This window comes from Perissodus microlepis, chromosome 8 (genome assembly GCF_051167445.1).
Source record: "Perissodus microlepis isolate ML-2025 ecotype Zambia chromosome 8, ASM5116744v1, whole genome shotgun sequence".
NCBI classification, from domain to species: domain Eukaryota; kingdom Metazoa; phylum Chordata; class Actinopteri; order Cichliformes; family Cichlidae; genus Perissodus; species Perissodus microlepis.
The window spans coordinates 13183591-13206443 of NC_140468.1; the positions used below are offsets into that span (position 1 = coordinate 13183591).

A 22853-nucleotide genomic window follows, 5' to 3' on the forward strand; every position below is an offset into this window, starting at 1 on the left:
GTGATGGTGTTGCCTTTTTATTTCTTCTATTATATCTAAAAAGCATTTTGTGATTATTTTTCTGGTGTGTGAAAGGGGCAAAAGGTTATAGTTAACTAATGCTTAAATAAAAGTGAGTTAGGAATGGTAACTGCAATGAAAAAGTAAATAAGAATAAACTATAGTCGTGTTAAAGAGAGAATACACCATATTTCAGTTTCAAAGTTCAACAGGTCAATTATTTAAATACAACCTCAGATGAACAACAGCGTGACTTATTACACTGTGCATGAAACACTAAGTACATCCCATCACTCAGTAGCTTGTAGAACAAACTATTATTACCAGGACAGATTTAAAAAAGCTGACTATATTCAGTACATACGGGAACATAAACCCAAAGATAAACAAGCAGACACAGTTAACTGTAGGTGGTAGGTTATTGTTCATTACTGTACTTCTAACGGCTGCTTCTGACATGACAATTTCTCTCTGCAAAACATTAATATCTTTCAGTTTTCTGTAGTATTTGGAGTGAAAATAACTCACAGTATGTCCAAAAGAAGTAAAAGGCGATCAAATGATGCAAACACATTATTAGCACATTAGAGCTAATTTTGTTTATTTATTTCTAAAGAGATCAAACTGCTAAATAAATAAATAAATACATTAAATTCTCTGGTTGCAGATCTGGTAATGTGGCAACTTTTGATGCATCTGTCTGTTTGTACAGACATCATTATGTGCCAGGCTGAAGAAGGAGGGAGGCTTGCTTTGTTAGGCCCATGGGAGGATGCGAGGAGGATATATAGTGGATCGAGACCATGCGAAGTCTTAGTGGCAATGAGGACCAAACAGAGGCGACAGGTGTGCGTTCTTCTACCGAACAAGCAGCACCTGGATTGTGCTGTCACGGTGAGTGACCACAGGTCCTTTCTGTAGCATATTTTCTTGTTTGGTATTTTACTGTGACACGTCACATGGACACACAGAAACCTAAATTACATTCATGTTAAGATTGCATTGATCTGTCAGTAGGGTATATTTATTTTTAAAACAGTGGAAGAGCTAAAACTGTATTTTATTAGAAAAAAACATATTTGCAAGAAAGCCAAAACACTGAAAGCATGGACTCTCAGTATGTTTTATGTTTTCTTTCTTCTTCCTGTGTGTTTATAGGTAAAAGCCAGAGGCCGTGAGGTGTTGAACAGTGTGTTGAAGCATCTTGGTGTCAGTGATCTCCAAGTGTTTGGTCTAGCTGTTATGAAAGGTCAGTTAGTTTCTGCGCGGGAGTTCAAGAGCAAATGTTTTTTTTTCATTAACTGTGGAACGCTGAGATTCTGGGAGGCTGCTGATAGTGAGTGAACCTGCTGTAAGATATGATAAATGGAAAGCCATCTCCTATCAGCCATAAACAACATAACTGGGGGATAACACATGTTAAATGGACTCATTGTGTTGATTTCATGCAGCGCCATCAAACATATGGTTTGCAGGACAAATATGGCCAAAACTGAGTTACTTTACTTGAGCGTGCAAGTTATGTCGAATTTTTTCTTCCTATTTTTTCACTCTTTCCTGCACAGCATGAAGTGTTGTGCAGGAGCTAACCTACCTCAACTGTTAATTTTGCCGCCCTACCGAGAAATGTGAAATATGGTCAGTTTCATGGCTGTTCATAGATGCGGTTCTTTGATTAAGACAGTTGCAGTTCTTTTTAATGACAGCAGATTTATTGAATGTGGAAAAACTGAGACATATTGTTCAAATTGCGCTCACTATCTAAGACACACCAGCTAGTTTGTGATCCCATACGTGTGAATGTTTTAAAAATGTATTTGTTCTTCTTCAGAGCAAACGCAATGGAAACAAAAGGCCTTTGTACTGCTAGGTTGTTAGTCAATATTTTTACTTTTCTGGGCCACATGGTGTGAAACTGAGCTGTATGTAGACCCTAAACTGAGCCTGACATCTCTGATTGAATGTGTGCTTTTTTTCCTCCTTTTTTTAAGATAATGATTACCTGTTTCTTGATTTGGACCAAAAGCTGAGCAAGTACTTTGGGAAACGATGGAACAAAGGATCTTTAATGGTTAGTTTTCCATTTCTTTTTTTTGGTGTAGTGTTTGCACTGTTGAAACAGAAATCACCAGATCTACAAACAGCTCCATGCTGTAATGGGAACACTCTAAAAGCTGAATTTAGTGATCTCACTTGAAATTTCATGTTTTCCTGGTTTAATGGGCAGTCATGATGATTTGCATATCAATGATCTCAAGTAGATCTTGTGGCTCATTGTTATGCATTGTTGTGCAACTTTGCTGTTTACAAGACTGGGGAAACCTGCAACAGATAAGACTGAAGGCGTTGCTTGTATGAGTACTAAGATGTTTCTCCCAGTGAAAACACTGTATCCAGATAAAGTCCACCAATGGACTAACATGTCAAACATGTTAGAAAGATCTGGCTCATTTTAAAACTTCTTTTATGTCCACGTTTTCTTTTTCTTTTTTTAATGATTTATCATATTGGTCAAATATTAACTAGACTGTGTAATAGCAGAAACGATAAACTGAGTACTCTCTTTACTCATTCCACCTTTCCAGGTCCCGTTTATCTTATTTCTAAGAGTCCAGTATTATGTAGAAAGTGGGCTGCTGATTTTGTAAGTTTGTTTTCCATTACCTTCTTTTTCCAAGATTAATAATTTCCACTATAAGTGTTGTTAAAGTTTATGAAAATATTTGTGGAAAAGTAGACAGCTGACTCAACCTAACAGACTTCATAACAGGAAAAGAAAACCTCCCTGTTTCTTGCAGGAGCACCACAGTGCAGCAGCTCTACTACACTGAGCTGAGGCAGAAGGTGCTGCGTTCACAGAGCCACCATCAGGAGGCTTTGTTCTTCCAGCTGGCAGCCTCTGCCCTCCAAGCTGATGTTGGCGATCTGGCACAGGGAGAGGAGACTGAGGAAGACGGAGAAGAGAAGAAGCAGGAGAGAAAACACAGATGCTACTTTCTCCCTGAAGATTACTTCCCCTCATGGGTAAAAAAAAAAGAAAGAAAAAGAAGTGTAGTCTAACCTTGACAGAAATACTATTATAATTATATCTGTGTGTTCATCTTCTCAGCTCATAAAGCGCAGAGGGAGAGAGTACTTACTTCAGCACAGCCCAGTGCTGCATGGTGAGCTGAGGGGGGTGTCCCGCAGGCAAGCCATCCTGCACTTTATAAAGGAAGCCAACGAGCTGCAGGATGGACCTGTCACATTCTACAGGATGAGAGAGGTCAGACAGTGTTACAGTTAAACAAGGACGAACTCTGTGTGAGGATGTCTGTTTCTTAATTAGTTTAAGAGAGACAAACTAAGAAACTTCTGTCCTGAGATGTTGAATATGGGGCTACCAGGCAGTTAAAAGGAAAAGGAAAAGAGGTCACATATATCAGACACTCCATAAACGCGTACATTTCAGAAAATCTTCAGAAAAATATCCTACAGGGTGTGAAAACTGTTACAGATCTCGTAAAAAGCCCCAGTAATAATCCTTCGGCATGCTCTTGTATTATTTGTCTCCCTTGGTCATTATGGAGAACTCTTTTTGAGTCATGTTTGTTATGTGAGCCCATGGCTTTAAAAAACAACAACAAAAAAACTGCTTTATCAACTATTATTTTACACACAGGAGGACAAACAGCCGAGGAGTTTAATCCTCCTCGGTGTGACAGTGAAAGGAGTCCATATTTGCCAGGTGAGTCGTTTTCAATGACAGTCTCACACATAATTTTAAATAAAGTTTATGAACTTATTTTCACATGTACATATAGATTCTTGATCTGAATTTGTGTTTTTAAGGAGGTGGAAGGGAAACAATCTTTGTTGTACGATTTCTCCTGGACAGGTATTGATCGCTTCACCTTTCAGGTTAGGTTCTAAAGACTGGACTATAATCAAAATATACATACAATAAAGGTCACATTGACCTGCGTGTAGCTTTAAACGTAACACATGAGATCATCCTCTTTATGTATGCCTCTTACTTTTCAGGGCAACAGGTTTGAAATCACTGCTGTGGGCTCTTTGTGCCTTCCTAAACTGGTTTATTACACTAAATCAGCTTTCCACTCTAAACACATCCTGAGGCACCTCTGTGACAGTCACCAACTCCACATGAACATCAGAGATGCAGTCAGTTCCATCCAACAGCTGGAAAACATGGGTAGGACGTAAGGCTTTACTTTACCACAACCTATCTAAGACATGACTGAGTCAGTTGTCTTGGTCTGAAACCAATATCATGTAATAATAATAACAATAAGTCTTTTAAGTGATTTTAAAAGATTTCACACTCCGAAGGTGTTCTCTTTTCTGTCTATCTTCAGCCAAAGAAGCCTACATCTGCGACACAGCGTGCCTAAGAAAGAGTCTCCAGTGCAGCAACCTCACATCTTCAATGTCCGACTGCAGTGATGCTCTGGAAACAGCTACTGCCTGGTTTAAAGAGGAAAAGGAAGAGGACGGAGGCTCTACAACAGGTCTGCTATTGGGAGGAAATGATTGTGTAGATGGTGCAACATTTGCCTCTCAAACAAATTGTGCATTTATGTTTGGAAACTGGTAAAAACACGTTTAATTCTACCCAGCAATGGTTTACAGCAGTAGGTCTGCAGACCTAATTAAGGAAGAAAACAGCTGATGTTGCTGAAGTGACCAAGAGGGAAAGTTTAAAAGCTCATTAGGCAAATGAACGCAGAACTACTTTCTTAACTTACCTGTCGTACTTTTGCCTTGAACTCAAAATCAGTTGTTTGTTTATACTGATGCCAGAGTCTGAGCTGTGGTTGGACGAATCAGAGGAGTTGTTTGTTGATGATCCAGCTGAGGTGTCCTGGCTGGCTGAGCTGCTCCATGGTGTGTCTGTCGACGCTCCTTTGATGTTACCCTCTTTTTGCTGGGCAGGTTAGTCCAAAAACCACTAAGACCATTCTAAAATAACAGTTTAATCATGTGTTAGTTCTGTGTAGCATGTGATATTGTGTCCTCTTTTATCAGCTGTCACCATGGAAATGAAACAGGTGAGCAAACTGCAGGTCTGTCTGTTTGAACATTTCCAGCACGATCCTGCATCAAAGCCAACATCATTCTCTGTGATCTTCAGGTTCTGTGGAAAAAAACGGATGAAGGGATGTCTGTGGACTAATTTAGATTCAGAGGATGCAGGGATTCATCAACCGTTCTTCATCTCAAGACAAGGAGACACCTGTTGGAGTTTGTTGTTATGGAGCTAAAATGCTGAAAGGATACAGCTGAGCGTTATATTTTGTTTGCTTAGAGGAAACCTCATTATATGTGCTAAAACAGAAGCCATACAGTGCCGAGGACTAATCTCCTTCAAAAACACAATGATAAAACCCTAATACTAAGCACTCAGAAGATTGTTTCACTGTCAGTGTTGACAGCTCTGCACATTGGCTGCTGGGTGAATCCTGTCTAGGGCTCTCCTTGGCTCTCTTTTTGTTGGGTGTCACGATTGCCCCTGCGGTGATCATCCTGGGGCTCTCATGCTCTGGGGGGCCTCTGGATATTTGGGGCCCAGGTCTCCTCCATGCCTGCTTCATGTCTTTGGGAGCAGGCTGTGGCTCCCCACACCTACCTGTTAAATAGTTAAATTGAGTAACCTTATGAACACAAGTGTGCAAACAGGTACCCACAGACACACTATCTTGGTCGGCTCCTGCCTCTAAACATGTATCATTAATACTGTGTGCTGCTCAGTGTTTTTTTCTCTCTTCTTTTCTATTTTTATCTCCCTCTTCTTCTGTTAACTTTCTCCTCAACTCCACTCCCCTCTTTCTTTCTTCTCCCCTGTTCCCTCCATCTTGTCTGTTCTGAGTCTACTAACTCAAAATAAAAAAAATCCTAATCAAATTCTAATAAAATATGACTATAAAGTGGACCACTATAACAAAAGCCGTAATGGTCCACTTGGCAAATCTGTGGGGCCTTTTGTTTTGCCTTCTGACAATATTTCTGATTGCTACATTGAAAAAAAGAAAAAAAGACAACAAAAATACTATATCAGCATTTTACCATTAAAATATATTTGAATCACTTATTAAAACTAGAGTGTTTTAGTTTGCTTTCATCTAAAGCATCTTACAGTGTTATGCAGAATTTCATTTGATGAGATCACATTGTGTGGCTTCCAAAATCTGTGTGTAAACCCTTTATGTTGTGGGTCCCATGGTGTAATGATTAGCACTCTGGACTTTGAATCGAGTGATCTGAGTTCGAATCTCTGTGGGACCTCATGCATGTTATTTGTTAACTTTCCTTTCCTTCTTCACATCACCTGCTACATGTTCAGTGGCAGTTGATTCATTTAGGTGGTGAGAGGATCTAGTATTCACTGACAGCAGTTGTATAGAGGTATTTTAGCATGAGTATGAGTATTACATGTCATTCAAGCACTTACTGTCATAAAATAAAACAGTTTCCTCTACAATATCTTGAACAAAGGTAACATCTTCACTAGCTGTTGGCTGTTACCTTCTCGACTTAAGCTGTTTTGTGAATTGTTCAGTCTTAGGTGTAAGCTCATTCGAATGATTTTTTTTTTTGTTTAGTTAGGATGGCCAAGTGTTCTAAGGCACTGTGTTAAAGTTGGAGTTCAAATCCAACTCCTGACAGTTGGATTTTATTTTTGATAAAGAAAAGTTTTCGTCCAAATCTGCTTCCAAAATCTGTCTGTAAACCCTTTACTTCGTGGGTCCCATGGTGTAATGGCTAGCACTCTGGACTTTGAATCCAGTAATCCGAGTTCAAATCTCGGTGGGACCTCATGCATGTTATTTGTCAACTACTAAATGTTCAGTGGTAGTTGATTCATTTAGGTGGTGAAGGGATCCACTTGTCAGTTAAATAAAATTACCATTTTTAACAACGGTTGTCTTCTTGTCCTGAGCACACAGGAAGCACACATAATATAAACATTAAATTCTGTTTAACACTAAACACTGAAACTGATTTCTGACTGGTATACAGGAGTGACAATTACTCAACACAAAGAAACAAAGTACAAAACTAGAAATAATGGGTTCTCCAAGGAAACCCACTGAAGAACAGTAACACTAAGAAACAACAGAAAGCTGAACGCCATCCTGACACATTTGTGCGTGTTGATACAGAATCCACATGACAGGCTAGCAGATCAAGACACCTTTACAACTGATCAGATTGGGAGCCTATTACACTATAGGCCTATTGCTTTACCAACACATATTTTAAAAACAACGAGGGTGTCTACAGACAAAAACGTGACAGTTTTGGTCTTTCTGCAAATGTACTGTTTATAAGGAAACCTGCATTCAGCTGAGATTAAAAAAGTCACTTGGACGAGTGATGAGACATTTCTTCAACTATTTGATAAATGAATGTGACCAAGTTGCAGTACAGAAAGGAACTGACTTCTACTTCACATCTAAAGCACATTTGTGAGATTTGAGGTTTAGAGCTATGTATTTTTGCAGGCTGAGATCCAGTTGGTGAAGGAACTTGTAATGGATGTCTGTGAAGGTTCTCAGTCATCCAGGTCATTGTAGTCTAAGGAGCTTGGAAACTTCTTTAAACTTCTTTAAGTTGCTTGAAGACGTTTCACCTCTCATCCGAGAAACTTCTTCAGTTCTAGGGTCAAATGGTGGAGTGTCCCAGATGTAAGGCCTGTGGGAGTGTCCGCCCAAGAGGGACTATGGACCCTCTAATGATCCTCTCCCTAATGACACGAGCCAAAGTGTGAAAACGGGTGTAGGTCACAAGCAACCAAGGATTCGGGTGAGCTCATTGTGAAACCTAGCCCCAACCTATCATGTGATTTCCTGAGGTCAAATGGCCCAGGATGTGAGTGGGCGTTAAGGCTTCTGGGAAGGTATCTCAACACTGGATTATAGATGTCAGACAGTTGGTGCCCTATGCCACCACCTCTGTTCAAAGATGGTCATTCACAGTGGACATAGATGTAACGGAGCAGTCTGTATCTGCAGTGAATTTGGCTGTGTGGAATAATTGATTTTGCAAGACATTAGGACTCCGATAGACGCATGAGAGAGGTACTTGAGGTCAGTATGTTATAAGGATATTTGGCATGTAGATTAAAGCATCCCATCACCAACCTGGTAGGTGACCTGCACTACAGCACCCCTGACACTAACTAAATCAGATTTCGAGTTCATAACTTATCAAAGCAGTTGCCATTTGGTGGCAACTCCTTTATCGAAAGAAGACATCACATAACATTTCAGTCTTACATTTAATAAGCAAGGAATGTCAGGAGCTGGATTTGAACCCACGCCTCCAGGAGAGACTGCAACCTGAACGCAGCACCTTAGACCGCTCGGCCATCCTGACACATTTTTGCACTTTTTGATACAGAATCCACATGACAAGGCAGATCAAGACACCTTTACAACTGATCAGATTGGCAGACTATTACACCTCTGCTTTACCAACACATATTCAGCTGAGATTCAAGAAGTCACTTTGATGAGTGATGAGACTTTTCTTCAACTATCTGATAAATGAATGTGATCAAGTTGCAGTACAGAAAGGAACTGACTTCTACTTCACATCTAAAGCACATTTGTGAGATTTGAGGTTTAGAGCTATGTATTTTTGCAGGCTGAGATCCAGTTGGTGAAGGAACTTGTAATGGATGTCTGTGAAGGTTCTCAGTCATCCAGGTCATTGTAGTCTAAGGAGCTTGGAAACTTCTTTAAACTTCTTTAAGTTGCTTGAAGACGTTTCACCTCTCATCCGAGAAACTTCTTCAGTTCTAGGGTCAAATGGTGGAGTGTCCCAGATGTAAGGCCTGTGGGAGTGTCCGCCCAAGAGGGACTATGGACCCTCTAATGATCCTCTCCCTAATGACACGAGCCAAAGTGTGAAAACGGGTGTAGGTCACAAGCAACCAAGGATTCGGGTGAGCTCATTGTGAAACCTAGCCCCAACCTATCATGTGATTTCCTGAGGTCAAATGGCCCAGGATGTGAGTGGGCGTTAAGGCTTCTGGGAAGGTATCTCAACACTGGATTATAGATGTCAGACAGTTGGTGCCCTATGCCACCACCTCTGTTCAAAGATGGTCATTCACAGTGGACATAGATGTAACGGAGCAGTCTGTATCTGCAGTGAATTTGGCTGTGTGGAATAATTGATTTTGCAAGACATTAGGACTCCGATAGACGCATGAGAGAGGTACTTGAGGTCAGTATGTTATAAGGATATTTGGCATGTAGATTAAAGCATCCCATCACCAACCTGGTAGGTGACCTGCACTACAGCACCCCTGACACTAACTAAATCAGATTTCGAGTTCATAACTTATCAAAGCAGTTGCCATTTGGTGGCAACTCCTTTATCGAAAGAAGACATCACATAACATTTCAGTCTTACATTTAATAAGCAAGGAATGTCAGGAGCTGGATTTGAACCCACGCCTCCAGGAGAGACTGCAACCTGAACGCAGCACCTTAGACCGCTCGGCCATCCTGACACATTTGAGCTTGTTGATACAGAATCCACATGACAGGCTAGCAGATCAAGACACCTTTACAACTGATCAGATTGGCAGACTATTACACCTCTGCTTTACCAACACATATTCAGCTGAGATTCAAGAAGTCACTTTGATGAGTGATGAGACTTTTCTTCAACTATCTGATAAATGAATGTGATCAAGTTGCAGTACAGAAAGGAACTGACTTCTACTTCACATCTAAAGCACATTTGTGAGATTTGAGGTTTAGAGCTATGTATTTTTGCAGGCTGAGATCCAGTTGGTGAAGGAACTTGTAATGGATGTCTGTGAAGGTTCTCAGTCATCCAGGTCATTGTAGTCTAAGGAGCTTGGAAACTTCTTTAAACTTCTTTAAGTTGCTTGAAGACGTTTCACCTCTCATCCGAGAAACTTCTTCAGTTCTAGGGTCAAATGGTGGAGTGTCCCAGATGTAAGGCCTGTGGGAGTGTCCGCCCAAGAGGGACTATGGACCCTCTAATGATCCTCTCCCTAATGACACGAGCCAAAGTGTGAAAACGGGTGTAGGTCACAAGCAACCAAGGATTCGGGTGAGCTCATTGTGAAACCTAGCCCCAACCTATCATGTGATTTCCTGAGGTCAAATGGCCCAGGATGTGAGTGGGCGTTAAGGCTTCTGGGAAGGTATCTCAACACTGGATTATAGATGTCAGACAGTTGGTGCCCTATGCCACCACCTCTGTTCAAAGATGGTCATTCACAGTGGACATAGATGTAACGGAGCAGTCTGTATCTGCAGTGAATTTGGCTGTGTGGAATAATTGATTTTGCAAGACATTAGGACTCCGATAGACGCATGAGAGAGGTACTTGAGGTCAGTATGTTATAAGGATATTTGGCATGTAGATTAAAGCATCCCATTACCAACCTAGTAGGTGACCTGCACTACAGCACCCCTGACACTAACTAAATCAGATTTCGTGTTCATAACTTATCAAAGCAGTTGCCATTTGGTGGCAACTCCTTTATTGAAGGATGACATCACATAACACTTCAGTCTTACGTTTAATGAGCAAGGAATGTCAGGAGTGGGATTTGAACCCACGCCTCCAGGAGAGACTGCGACCTGAACGCAGCGCCTTAGACCGCTCGGCCATCCTGACACATTTTTGCACTTTTTGATACAGAATCCACATGACAAGGCAGATCAAGACACCTTTACAACTGATCAGATTGGCAGACTATTACACCTCTGCTTTACCAACACATATTCAGCTGAGATTCAAGAAGTCACTTTGATGAGTGATGAGACTTTTCTTCAACTATCTGATAAATGAATGTGACCAAGTTGCAGTACAGAAAGGAACTGACTTCTACTTCACATCTAAAGCACATTTGTGAGATTTGAGGTTTAGAGCTATGTATTTTTGCAGGCTGAGATCCAGTTGGTGAAGGAACTTGTAATGGATGTCTGTGAAGGTTCTCAGTCATCCAGGTCATTGTAGTCTAAGGAGCTTGGAAACTTCTTTAAACTTCTTTAAGTTGCTTGAAGACGTTTCACCTCTCATCCGAGAAACTTCTTCAGTTCTAGGGTCAAATGGTGGAGTGTCCCAGATGTAAGGCCTGTGGGAGTGTCCGCCCAAGAGGGACTATGGACCCTCTAATGATCCTCTCCCTAATGACACGAGCCAAAGTGTGAAAACGGGTGTAGGTCACAAGCAACCAAGGATTCGGGTGAGCTCATTGTGAAACCTAGCCCCAACCTATCATGTGATTTCCTGAGGTCAAATGGCCCAGGATGTGAGTGGGCGTTAAGGCTTCTGGGAAGGTATCTCAACACTGGATTATAGATGTCAGACAGTTGGTGCCCTATGCCACCACCTCTGTTCAAAGATGGTCATTCACAGTGGACATAGATGTAACGGAGCAGTCTGTATCTGCAGTGAATTTGGCTGTGTGGAATAATTGATTTTGCAAGACATTAGGACTCCGATAGACGCATGAGAGAGGTACTTGAGGTCAGTATGTTATAAGGATATTTGGCATGTAGATTAAAGCATCCCATCACCAACCTGGTAGGTGACCTGCACTACAGCACCCCTGACACTAACTAAATCAGATTTCGAGTTCATAACTTATCAAAGCGGTTGCCATTTGGTGGCAACTCCTTTATCGAAAGAAGACATCACATAACATTTCAGTCTTACATTTAATAAGCAAGGAATGTCAGGAGTGGGATTTGAACCCACGCCTCCAGGAGAGACTGCGACCTGAACGCAGCGCCTTAGACCGCTCGGCCATCCTGACACATTTGCGCTTATTGATACAGAATCCACATGACAGGCTAGCAGATCAAGACACCTTTACAACTGATCAGATTGGCAGACTATTACACCTCTGCTTTACCAACACATATTCAGCTGAGATTCAAGAAGTCACTTTGATGAGTGATGAGACTTTTCTTCAACTATCTGATAAATGAATGTGACCAAGTTGCAGTACAGAAAGGAACTGACTTCTACTTCACATCTAAAGCACATTTGTGAGATTTGAGGTTTAGAGCTATGTATTTTTGCAGGCTGAGATCCAGTTGGTGAAGGAACTTGTAATGGATGTCTGTGAAGGTTCTCAGTCATCCAGGTCATTGTAGTCTAAGGAGCTTGGAAACTTCTTTAAACTTCTTTAAGTTTCTTGAAGACGTTTCACCTCTCATCCGAGAAACTTCTTCAGTTCTAGGGTCAAATGGTGGAGTGTCCCAGATGTAAGGCCTGTGGGAGTGTCCGCCCAAGAGGGACTATGGACCCTCTAATGATCCTCTCCCTAATGACACGAGCCAAAGTGTGAAAACGGGTGTAGGTCACAAGCAACCAAGGATTCGGGTGAGCTCATTGTGAAACCTAGCCCCAACCTATCATGTGATTTCCTGAGGTCAAATGGCCCAGGATGTGAGTGGGCGTTAAGGCTTCTGGGAAGGTATCTCAACACTGGATTATAGATGTCAGACAGTTGGTGCCCTATGCCACCACCTCTGTTCAAAGATGGTCATTCACAGTGGACATAGATGTAACGGAGCAGTCTGTATCTGCAGTGAATTTGGCTGTGTGGAATAATTGATTTTGCAAGACATTAGGACTCCGATAGACGCATGAGAGAGGTACTTGAGGTGAGTATGTTATAAGGATATTTGGCATGTAGATTAAAGCATCCCATTACCAACCTAGTAGGTGACCTGCACTACAGCACCCCTGACACTAACTAAATCAGATTTCGTGTTCATAACTTATCAAAGCAGTTGCCATTTGGTGGCAACTCCTTTATTGAAGGATGACATCACATAACACTTCAGTCTTACGTTTAATGAGCAAGGAATGTCAGGAGTGGGATTTGAACCCACGCCTCCAGGAGAGACTGCGACCTGAACGCAGCGCCTTAGACCGCTCGGCCATCCTGACACATTTTTGCACTTGTTGATACAGAATCCACATGACAAGGCAGATCAAGACACCTTTACAACTGATCAGATTGGCAGACTATTACACCTCTGCTTTACCAACACATATTCAGCTGAGATTCAAGAAGTCACTTTGATGAGTGATGAGACTTTTCTTCAACTATCTGATAAATGAATGTGACCAAGTTGCAGTACAGAAAGGAACTGACTTCTACTTCACATCTAAAGCACATTTGTGAGATTTGAGGTTTAGAGCTATGTATTTTTGCAGGCTGAGATCCAGTTGGTGAAGGAACTTGTAATGGATGTCTGTGAAGGTTCTCAGTCATCCAGGTCATTGTAGTCTAAGGAGCTTGGAAACTTCTTTAAACTTCTTTAAGTTGCTTGAAGACGTTTCACCTCTCATCCGAGAAACTTCTTCAGTTCTAGGGTCAAATGGTGGAGTGTCCCAGATGTAAGGCCTGTGGGAGTGTCCGCCCAAGAGGGACTATGGACCCTCTAATGATCCTCTCCCTAATGACACGAGCCAAAGTGTGAAAACGGGTGTAGGTCACAAGCAACCAAGGATTCGGGTGAGCTCATTGTGAAACCTAGCCCCAACCTATCATGTGATTTCCTGAGGTCAAATGGCCCAGGATGTGAGTGGGCGTTAAGGCTTCTGGGAAGGTATCTCAACACTGGATTATAGATGTCAGACAGTTGGTGCCCTATGCCACCACCTCTGTTCAAAGATGGTCATTCACAGTGGACATAGATGTAACGGAGCAGTCTGTATCTGCAGTGAATTTGGCTGTGTGGAATAATTGATTTTGCAAGACATTAGGACTCCGATAGACGCATGAGAGAGGTACTTGAGGTCAGTATGTTATAAGGATATTTGGCATGTAGATTAAAGCATCCCATCACCAACCTGGTAGGTGACCTGCACTACAGCACCCCTGACACTAACTAAATCAGATTTCGAGTTCATAACTTATCAAAGCGGTTGCCATTTGGTGGCAACTCCTTTATTGAAAGAAGACATCACATAACATTTCAGTCTTACATTTAATAAGCAAGGAATGTCAGGAGCAGGATTTGAACCCACGCCTCCAGGAGAGACTGCAACCTGAACGCAGCGCCTTAGACCGCTCGGCCATCCTGACACATTTGCGCTTGTTGATACAGAATCCACATGACAGGCTAGCAGATCAAGACACCTTTACAACTGATCAGATTGGCAGACTATTACACCTCTGCTTTACCAACACATATTCAGCTGAGATTCAAGAAGTCACTTTGATGAGTGATGAGACTTTTCTTCAACTATCTGATAAATGAATGTGACCAAGTTGCAGTACAGAAAGGAACTGACTTCTACTTCACATCTAAAGCACATTTGTGAGATTTGAGGTTTAGAGCTATGTATTTTTGCAGGCTGAGATCCAGTTGGTGAAGGAACTTGTAATGGATGTCTGTGAAGGTTCTCAGTCATCCAGGTCATTGTAGTCTAAGGAGCTTGGAAACTTCTTTAAACTTCTTTAAGTTGCTTGAAGACGTTTCACCTCTCATCCGAGAAACTTCTTCAGTTCTAGGGTCAAATGGTGGAGTGTCCCAGATGTAAGGCCTGTGGGAGTGTCCGCCCAAGAGGGACTATGGACCCTCTAATGATCCTCTCCCTAATGACACGAGCCAAAGTGTGAAAACGGGTGTAGGTCACAAGCAACCAAGGATTCGGGTGAGCTCATTGTGAAACCTAGCCCCAACCTATCATGTGATTTCCTGAGGTCAAATGGCCCAGGATGTGAGTGGGCGTTAAGGCTTCTGGGAAGGTATCTCAACACTGGATTATAGATGTCAGACAGTTGGTACACCTCTGTTCAAAGATGGTCATTCACAGTGGACATAGATGTAACGGAGCAGTCTGTATCTGCAGTGAATTTGGCTGTGTGGAATAATTGATTTTGCAAGACATTAGGACTCCGATAGACGCATGAGAGAGGTACTTGAGGTCAGTATGTTATAAGGATATTTGGCATGTAGATTAAAGCATCCCATCACCAACCTGGTAGGTGACCTGCACTACAGCACCCCCGACACTAACTAAATCAGATTTCGTGTTCATAACTTATCAAAGCAGTTGTCATTTGGTGGCAACTCCTTTATTGAAGGATGACATCACATAACACTTCAGTCTTATGTTTAATGAGCAAGGAATGTCAGGAGTGGGATTTGAACCCACGCCTCCAGGAGAGACTGCAACCTGAACGCAGCGCCTTAGACCGCTCGGCCATCCTGACACATTTTTGCGCTTGTTGATACAGAATCCACATGACAGGCTAGCAGATCAAGACACCTTTACAACTGATCAGATTGGCAGACTATTACACCTCTGCTTTACCAACACATATTCAGCTGAGATCAAGAAGTCACTTTGATGAGTGATGAGACTTTTCTTCAACTATCTGATAAATGAATGTGACCAAGTTGCAGTACAGAAAGGAACTGACTTCTACTTCACATCTAAAGCACATTTGTGAGATATGAGGTTTAGAGCTATGTATTTTTGTAGGCTGAGATCCAGTTGGTGAAGGAACTTGTAATGGATGTCTGTGAAGGTTCTCAGTCATCCAGGTCATTGTAGTCTAAGGAGCTTGGAAACTTCTTTAAACTTCTTTAAGTTGCTTGAAGACGTTTCACCTCTCATCCGAGAAACTTCTTCAGTTCTAGGGTCAAATGGTGGAGTGTCCCAGATGTAAGGCCTGTGGGAGTGTCCGCCCAAGAGGGACTGTGGACCCTCTAATGATCCTCTCCCTAATGACACGAGCCAATGTGTGTAAACGGGTGTAGGTCACAAGCAACCAAGGATTCGGGTGAGCTCATTGTGAAACCTAGCCCCAACCTATCATGTGATTTCCTGAGGTCAAATGGCCCAGGATGTGAGTGGGCGTTAAGGCTTCTGGGAAGGTATCTCAACACTGGATTATAGATGTCAGACAGTTGGTGCCCTATGCCACCACCTCTGTTCAAAGATGGTCATTCACAGTGGACATAGATGTAACGGAGCAGTCTGTATCTGCAGTGAATTTGGCTGTGTGGAATAATTGATTTTGCAAGACATTAGGACTCCGATAGACGCATGAGAGAGGTACTTGAGGTCAGTATGTTATAAGGATATTTGGCATGTAGATTAAAGCATCCCATCACCAACCTGGTAGGTGACCTGCACTACAGCACCCCTGACACTAACTAAATCAGATTTCGAGTTCATAACTTATCAAAGCGGTTGCCATTTGGTGGCAACTCCTTTATCGAAAGAAGACATCACATAACATTTCAGTCTTACATTTAATAAGCAAAGAATGTCAGGAGCGGGATTTGGACCCACGCCTCCAGGAGAGACTGCAACCTGAACGCAGCGCCTTAGACCGCTCGGCCATCCTGACACATTTGCGCTTGTTGATACAGAATCCACATGACAGGCTAGCAGATCAAGACACCTTTACAACTGATCAGATTGGCAGACTATTACACCTCTGCTTTACCAACACATATTCAGCTGAGATTCAAGAAGTCACTTTGATGAGTGATGAGACTTTTCTTCAACTATCTGATAAATGAATGTGACCAAGTTGCAGTACAGAAAGGAACTGACTTCTACTTCACATCTAAAGCACATTTGTGAGATTTGAGGTTTAGAGCTATGTATTTTTGCAGGCTGAGATCCAGTTGGTGAAGGAACTTGTAATGGATGTCTGTGAAGGTTCTCAGTCATCCAGGTCATTGTAGTCTAAGGAGCTTGGAAACTTCTTTAAACTTCTTTAAGTTGCTTGAAGACGTTTCACCTCTCATCCGAGAAACTTCTTCAGTTCTAGGGTCAAATGGTGGAGTGTCCCAGATGTAAGGCCTGTGGGAGTGTCCGCCCAAGAGGGACTATGGACCCTCTAATGATCCTCTCCCTAATGACACGAGCCAAAGTGTGAAAACGGGTGTAGGTCACAAGCAACCAAGGATTCGGGTGAGCTCATTGTGAAACCTAGCCCCAACCTATCATGTGATTTCCTGAGGTCAAATGGCCCAGGATGTGAGTGGGCGTTAAGGCTTCTGGGAAGGTATCTCAACACTGGATTATAGATGTCAGACAGTTGGTGCCCTATGCCACCACCTCTGTTCAAAGATGGTCATTCACAGTGGACATAGATGTAACGGAGCAGTCTGTATCTGCAGTGAATTTGGCTGTGTGGAATAATTGATTTTGCAAGACATTAGGACTCCGATAGACGCATGAGAGAGGTACTTGAGGTCAGTATGTTATAAGGATATTTGGCATGTAGATTAAAGCATCCCATCACCAACCTGGTAGGTGACCTGCACTACAGCACCCCTGACACTAACTAAATCAGATTTCGAGTTCATAACTTATCAAAGCGGTTGCCATTTGGTGGCAACTCCTTTATCGAAAGAAGACATCACATAACATTTCAGTCTTACATTTAATAAGCAAAGAATGTCAGGAGCGGGATTTGGACCCACGCCTCCAGGAGAGACTGCAACCTGAACGCAGCGCCTTAGACCGCTCGGCCATCCTGACACATTTGCGCTTGTTGATACAGAATCCACATGACAGGCTAGCAGATCAAGACACCTTTACAACTGATCAGATTGGCAGACTATTACACCTCTGCTTTACCAACACATATTCAGCTGAGATTCAAGAAGTCACTTTGATGAGTGATGAGACTTTTCTTCAACTATCTGATAAATGAATGTGACCAAGTTGCAGTACAGAAAGGAACTGACTTCTACTTCACATCTAAAGCACATTTGTGAGATTTGAGGTTTAGAGCTATGTATTTTTGCAGGCTGAGATCCAGTTGGTGAAGGAACTTGTAATGGATGTCTGTGAAGGTTCTCAGTCATCCAGGTCATTGTAGTCTAAGGAGCTTGGAAACTTCTTTAAACTTCTTTAAGTTGCTTGAAGACGTTTCACCTCTCATCCGAGAAACTTCTTCAGTTCTAGGGTCAAATGGTGGAGTGTCCCAGATGTAAGGCCTGTGGGAGTGTCCGCCCAAGAGGGACTATGGACCCTCTAATGATCCTCTCCCTAATGACACGAGCCAAAGTGTGAAAACGGGTGTAGGTCACAAGCAACCAAGGATTCGGGTGAGCTCATTGTGAAACCTAGCCCCAACCTATCATGTGATTTCCTGAGGTCAAATGGCCCAGGATGTGAGTGGGCGTTAAGGCTTCTGGGAAGGTATCTCAACACTGGATTATAGATGTCAGACAGTTGGTGCCCTATGCCACCACCTCTGTTCAAAGATGGTCATTCACAGTGGACATAGATGTAACGGAGCAGTCTGTATCTGCAGTGAATTTGGCTGTGTGGAATAATTGATTTTGCAAGACATTAGGACTCCGATAGACGCATGAGAGAGGTACTTGAGGTCAGTATGTTATAAGGATATTTGGCATGTAGATTAAAGCATCCCATCACCAACCTGGTAGGTGACCTGCACTACAGCACCCCTGACACTAACTAAATCAGATTTCGAGTTCATAACTTATCAAAGCGGTTGCCATTTGGTGGCAACTCCTTTATCGAAAGAAGACATCACATAACATTTCAGTCTTACATTTAATAAGCAAGGAATGTCAGGAGTGGGATTTGAACCCACGCCTCCAGGAGAGACTGCGACCTGAACGCAGCGCCTTAGACCGCTCGGCCATCCTGACACATTTTTGCACTTGTTGATACAGAATCCACATGACAAGGCAGATCAAGACACCTTTACAACTGATCAGATTGGCAGACTATTACACCTCTGCTTTACCAACACATATTCAGCTGAGATTCAAGAAGTCACTTTGATGAGTGATGAGACTTTTCTTCAACTATCTGATAAATGAATGTGACCAAGTTGCAGTACAGAAAGGAACTGACTTCTACTTCACATCTAAAGCACATTTGTGAGATTTGAGGTTTAGAGCTATGTATTTTTGCAGGCTGAGATCCAGTTGGTGAAGGAACTTGTAATGGATGTCTGTGAAGGTTCTCAGTCATCCAGGTCATTGTAGTCTAAGGAGCTTGGAAACTTCTTTAAACTTCTTTAAGTTTCTTGAAGACGTTTCACCTCTCATCCGAGAAACTTCTTCAGTTCTAGGGTCAAATGGTGGAGTGTCCCAGATGTAAGGCCTGTGGGAGTGTCCGCCCAAGAGGGACTATGGACCCTCTAATGATCCTCTCCCTAATGACACGAGCCAAAGTGTGAAAACGGGTGTAGGTCACAAGCAACCAAGGATTCGGGTGAGCTCATTGTGAAACCTAGCCCCAACCTATCATGTGATTTCCTGAGGTCAAATGGCCCAGGATGTGAGTGGGCGTTAAGGCTTCTGGGAAGGTATCTCAACACTGGATTATAGATGTCAGACAGTTGGTACACCTCTGTTCAAAGATGGTCATTCACAGTGGACATAGATGTAACGGAGCAGTCTGTATCTGCAGTGAATTTGGCTGTGTGGAATAATTGATTTTGCAAGACATTAGGACTCCGATAGACGCATGAGAGAGGTACTTGAGGTCAGTATGTTATAAGGATATTTGGCATGTAGATTAAAGCATCCCATCACCAACCTGGTAGGTGACCTGCACTACAGCACCCCTGACACTAACTAAATCAGATTTCGAGTTCATAACTTATCAAAGCGGTTGCCATTTGGTGGCAACTCCTTTATCGAAAGAAGACATCACATAACATTTCAGTCTTACATTTAATAAGCAAGGAATGTCAGGAGTGGGATTTCAACCCACGCCTCCAGGAGAGACTGCAACCTGAACGCAGCGCCTTAGACCGCTCGGCCATCCTGACACATTTGCGCTTGTTGATACAGAATCCACATGACAGGCTAGCAGATCAAGACACCTTTACAACTGATCAGATTGGCAGACTATTACACCTCTGCTTTACCAACACATATTCAGCTGAGATTCAAGAAGTCACTTTGATGAGTGATGAGACTTTTCTTCAACTATCTGATAAATGAATGTGACCAAGTTGCAGTACAGAAAGGAACTGACTTCTACTTCACATCTAAAGCACATTTGTGAGATTTGAGGTTTAGAGCTATGTATTTTTGCAGGCTGAGATCCAGTTGGTGAAGGAACTTGTAATGGATGTCTGTGAAGGTTCTCAGTCATCCAGGTCATTGTAGTCTAAGGAGCTTGGAAACTTCTTTAAACTTCTTTAAGTTTCTTGAAGACGTTTCACCTCTCATCCGAGAAACTTCTTCAGTTCTAGGGTCAAATGGTGGAGTGTCCCAGATGTAAGGCCTGTGGGAGTGTCCGCCCAAGAGGGACTATGGACCCTCTAATGATCCTCTCCCTAATGACACGAGCCAAAGTGTGAAAACGGGTGTAGGTCACAAGCAACCAAGGATTCGGGTGAGCTCATTGTGAAACCTAGCCCCAACCTATTATGTGATTTCCTGAGGTCAAATGGCCCAGGATGTGAGTGGGCGTTAAGGCTTCTGGGAAGGTATCTCAACACTGGATTATAGATGTCAGACAGTTGGTACACCTCTGTTCAAAGATGGTCATTCACAGTGGACATAGATGTAACGGAGCAGTCTGTATCTGCAGTGAATTTGGCTGTGTGGAATAATTGATTTTGCAAGACATTAGGACTCCGATAGACGCATGAGAGAGGTACTTGAGGTCAGTATGTTATAAGGATATTTGGCATGTAGATTAAAGCATCCCATCACCAACCTGGTAGGTGACCTGCACTACAGCACCCCTGACACTAACTAAATCAGATTTCGAGTTCATAACTTATCAAAGCGGTTGCCATTTGGTGGCAACTCCTTTATCGAAAGAAGACATCACATAACATTTCAGTCTTACATTTAATAAGCAAGGAATGTCAGGAGTGGGATTTCAACCCACGCCTCCAGGAGAGACTGCAACCTGAACGCAGCGCCTTAGACCGCTCGGCCATCCTGACACATTTGCGCTTGTTGATACAGAATCCACATGACAGGCTAGCAGATCAAGACACCTTTACAACTGATCAGATTGGCAGACTATTACACCTCTGCTTTACCAACACATATTCAGCTGAGATTCAAGAAGTCACTTTGATGAGTGATGAGACTTTTCTTCAACTATCTGATAAATGAATGTGACCAAGTTGCAGTACAGAAAGGAACTGACTTCTACTTCACATCTAAAGCACATTTGTGAGATTTGAGGTTTAGAGCTATGTATTTTTGCAGGCTGAGATCCAGTTGGTGAAGGAACTTGTAATGGATGTCTGTGAAGGTTCTCAGTCATCCAGGTCATTGTAGTCTAAGGAGCTTGGAAACTTCTTTAAACTTCTTTAAGTTGCTTGAAGACGTTTCACCTCTCATCCGAGAAACTTCTTCAGTTCTAGGGTCAAATGGTGGAGTGTCCCAGATGTAAGGCCTGTGGGAGTGTCCGCCCAAGAGGGACTATGGACCCTCTAATGATCCTCTCCCTAATGACACGAGCCAAAGTGTGAAAACGGGTGTAGGTCACAAGCAACCAAGGATTCGGGTGAGCTCATTGTGAAACCTAGCCCCAACCTATCATGTGATTTCCTGAGGTCAAATGGCCCAGGATGTGAGTGGGCGTTAAGGCTTCTGGGAAGGTATCTCAACACTGGATTATAGATGTCAGACAGTTGGTACACCTCTGTTCAAAGATGGTCATTCACAGTGGACATAGATGTAACGGAGCAGTCTGTATCTGCAGTGAATTTGGCTGTGTGGAATAATTGATTTTGCAAGACATTAGGACTCCGATAGACGCATGAGAGAGGTACTTGAGGTCAGTATGTTATAAGGATATTTGGCATGTAGATTAAAGCATCCCATCACCAACCTGGTAGGTGACCTGCACTACAGCACCCCCGACACTAACTAAATCAGATTTCGTGTTCATAACTTATCAAAGCAGTTGTCATTTGGTGGCAACTCCTTTATTGAAGGATGACATCACATAACACTTCAGTCTTATGTTTAATGAGCAAGGAATGTCAGGAGTGGGATTTGAACCCACGCCTCCAGGAGAGACTGCAACCTGAACGCAGCGCCTTAGACCGCTCGGCCATCCTGACACATTTTTGCGCTTGTTGATACAGAATCCACATGACAGGCTAGCAGATCAAGACACCTTTACAACTGATCAGATTGGCAGACTATTACACCTCTGCTTTACCAACACATATTCAGCTGAGATTCAAGAAGTCACTTTGATGAGTGATGAGACTTTTCTTCAGCTATCTGATAAATGAATGTGACCAAGTTGCAGTACAGAAAGGAACTGACTTCTACTTCACATCTAAAGCACATTTGTGAGATATGAGGTTTAGAGCTATGTATTTTTGCAGGCTGAGATCCAGTTGGTGAAGGAACTTGTAATGGATGTCTGTGAAGGTTCTCAGTCATCCAGGTCATTGTAGTCTAAGGAGCTTGGAAACTTCTTTAAACTTCTTTAAGTTGCTTGAAGACGTTTCACCTCTCATCCGAGAAACTTCTTCAGTTCTAGGGTCAAATGGTGGAGTGTCCCAGATGTAAGGCCTGTGGGAGTGTCCGCCCAAGAGGGACTGTGGACCCTCTAATGATCCTCTCCCTAATGACACGAGCCAATGTGTGTAAACGGGTGTAGGTCACAAGCAACCAAGGATTCGGGTGAGCTCATTGTGAAACCTAGCCCCAACCTATCATGTGATTTCCTGAGGTCAAATGGCCCAGGATGTGAGTGGGCGTTAAGGCTTCTGGGAAGGTATCTCAACACTGGATTATAGATGTCAGACAGTTGGTGCCCTATGCCACCACCTCTGTTCAAAGATGGTCATTCACAGTGGACATAGATGTAACGGAGCAGTCTGTATCTGC

At 42.7% G+C, this 22853-nt stretch overlaps 1 protein-coding gene and 13 non-coding genes across 14 annotated transcripts; 3 read left to right on the top strand and 11 right to left on the bottom strand.

Moving 5' to 3' along the window:
- Positions 1-102: 102 nt before the first annotated feature.
- Positions 103-6481, top strand: LOC146381526 (FERM domain-containing protein 6). Its single transcript, XM_084937623.1, has 13 exons — positions 103-894; positions 1159-1249; positions 1992-2071; positions 2586-2644; positions 2799-3024; positions 3110-3265; positions 3662-3727; positions 3832-3900; positions 4024-4195; positions 4359-4511; positions 4804-4935; positions 5029-5051; positions 5135-6481. The coding sequence occupies exons 1-13, from the start codon at positions 676-678 to the stop codon at positions 5174-5176; spliced, it is 1488 nt and encodes a 495-aa protein (XP_084793749.1). The 5' UTR covers positions 103-675; the 3' UTR covers positions 5177-6481.
- trnaq-uug (transfer RNA glutamine (anticodon UUG)) lies at positions 6214-6285 on the top strand. Its single transcript has one exon. It is a non-coding gene; the product is annotated as a tRNA-Gln (tRNA).
- Positions 6482-6744: 263 nt separating the features above from the next.
- trnaq-uug (transfer RNA glutamine (anticodon UUG)) lies at positions 6745-6816 on the top strand. The gene has a single exon. It is a non-coding gene; the product is annotated as a tRNA-Gln (tRNA).
- A 3769-nt stretch (positions 6817-10585) lies between these two features.
- Positions 10586-10668, bottom strand: trnal-cag (transfer RNA leucine (anticodon CAG)). The gene has a single exon. It is a non-coding gene; the product is annotated as a tRNA-Leu (tRNA).
- Positions 10669-11729: 1061 nt separating this feature from the next.
- On the bottom strand, positions 11730-11812 carry trnal-cag (transfer RNA leucine (anticodon CAG)). The gene has a single exon. It is a non-coding gene; the product is annotated as a tRNA-Leu (tRNA).
- A 1062-nt stretch (positions 11813-12874) lies between these two features.
- On the bottom strand, positions 12875-12957 carry trnal-cag (transfer RNA leucine (anticodon CAG)). The gene has a single exon. It is a non-coding gene; the product is annotated as a tRNA-Leu (tRNA).
- Positions 12958-14018: 1061 nt separating this feature from the next.
- Positions 14019-14101, bottom strand: trnal-cag (transfer RNA leucine (anticodon CAG)). The gene has a single exon. It is a non-coding gene; the product is annotated as a tRNA-Leu (tRNA).
- A 1051-nt stretch (positions 14102-15152) lies between these two features.
- Positions 15153-15235, bottom strand: trnal-cag (transfer RNA leucine (anticodon CAG)). Its single transcript has one exon. It is a non-coding gene; the product is annotated as a tRNA-Leu (tRNA).
- Positions 15236-16298: 1063 nt separating this feature from the next.
- On the bottom strand, positions 16299-16381 carry trnal-cag (transfer RNA leucine (anticodon CAG)). The gene has a single exon. It is a non-coding gene; the product is annotated as a tRNA-Leu (tRNA).
- A 1062-nt stretch (positions 16382-17443) lies between these two features.
- trnal-cag (transfer RNA leucine (anticodon CAG)) lies at positions 17444-17526 on the bottom strand. The gene has a single exon. It is a non-coding gene; the product is annotated as a tRNA-Leu (tRNA).
- A 1062-nt stretch (positions 17527-18588) lies between these two features.
- Positions 18589-18671, bottom strand: trnal-cag (transfer RNA leucine (anticodon CAG)). Its single transcript has one exon. It is a non-coding gene; the product is annotated as a tRNA-Leu (tRNA).
- A 1050-nt stretch (positions 18672-19721) lies between these two features.
- trnal-cag (transfer RNA leucine (anticodon CAG)) lies at positions 19722-19804 on the bottom strand. Its single transcript has one exon. It is a non-coding gene; the product is annotated as a tRNA-Leu (tRNA).
- Positions 19805-20855: 1051 nt separating this feature from the next.
- trnal-cag (transfer RNA leucine (anticodon CAG)) lies at positions 20856-20938 on the bottom strand. Its single transcript has one exon. It is a non-coding gene; the product is annotated as a tRNA-Leu (tRNA).
- Positions 20939-21989: 1051 nt separating this feature from the next.
- On the bottom strand, positions 21990-22072 carry trnal-cag (transfer RNA leucine (anticodon CAG)). The gene has a single exon. It is a non-coding gene; the product is annotated as a tRNA-Leu (tRNA).
- Positions 22073-22853: the final 781 nt, after the last annotated feature.

What these genes read in the sequence shown, in the direction of transcription:
- LOC146381526 (XM_084937623.1), top strand. Translation starts at nt 676, where the DNA reads ATGTGGCAACTTTTGATGCATCTGTCTGTTTGTACAGACATCATTATG. An exon ending in CATTCTACAGGATGAGAGAG is followed by an intron (nt 3,266 to 3,661) that starts GTCAGACAGTGT and finishes TTTTACACACAG; the next exon opens with GAGGACAAACAGCCGAGGAG. An exon ending in AAGGAGTCCATATTTGCCAG is followed by an intron (nt 3,728 to 3,831) that starts GTGAGTCGTTTT and finishes TGTGTTTTTAAG; the next exon opens with GAGGTGGAAGGGAAACAATC.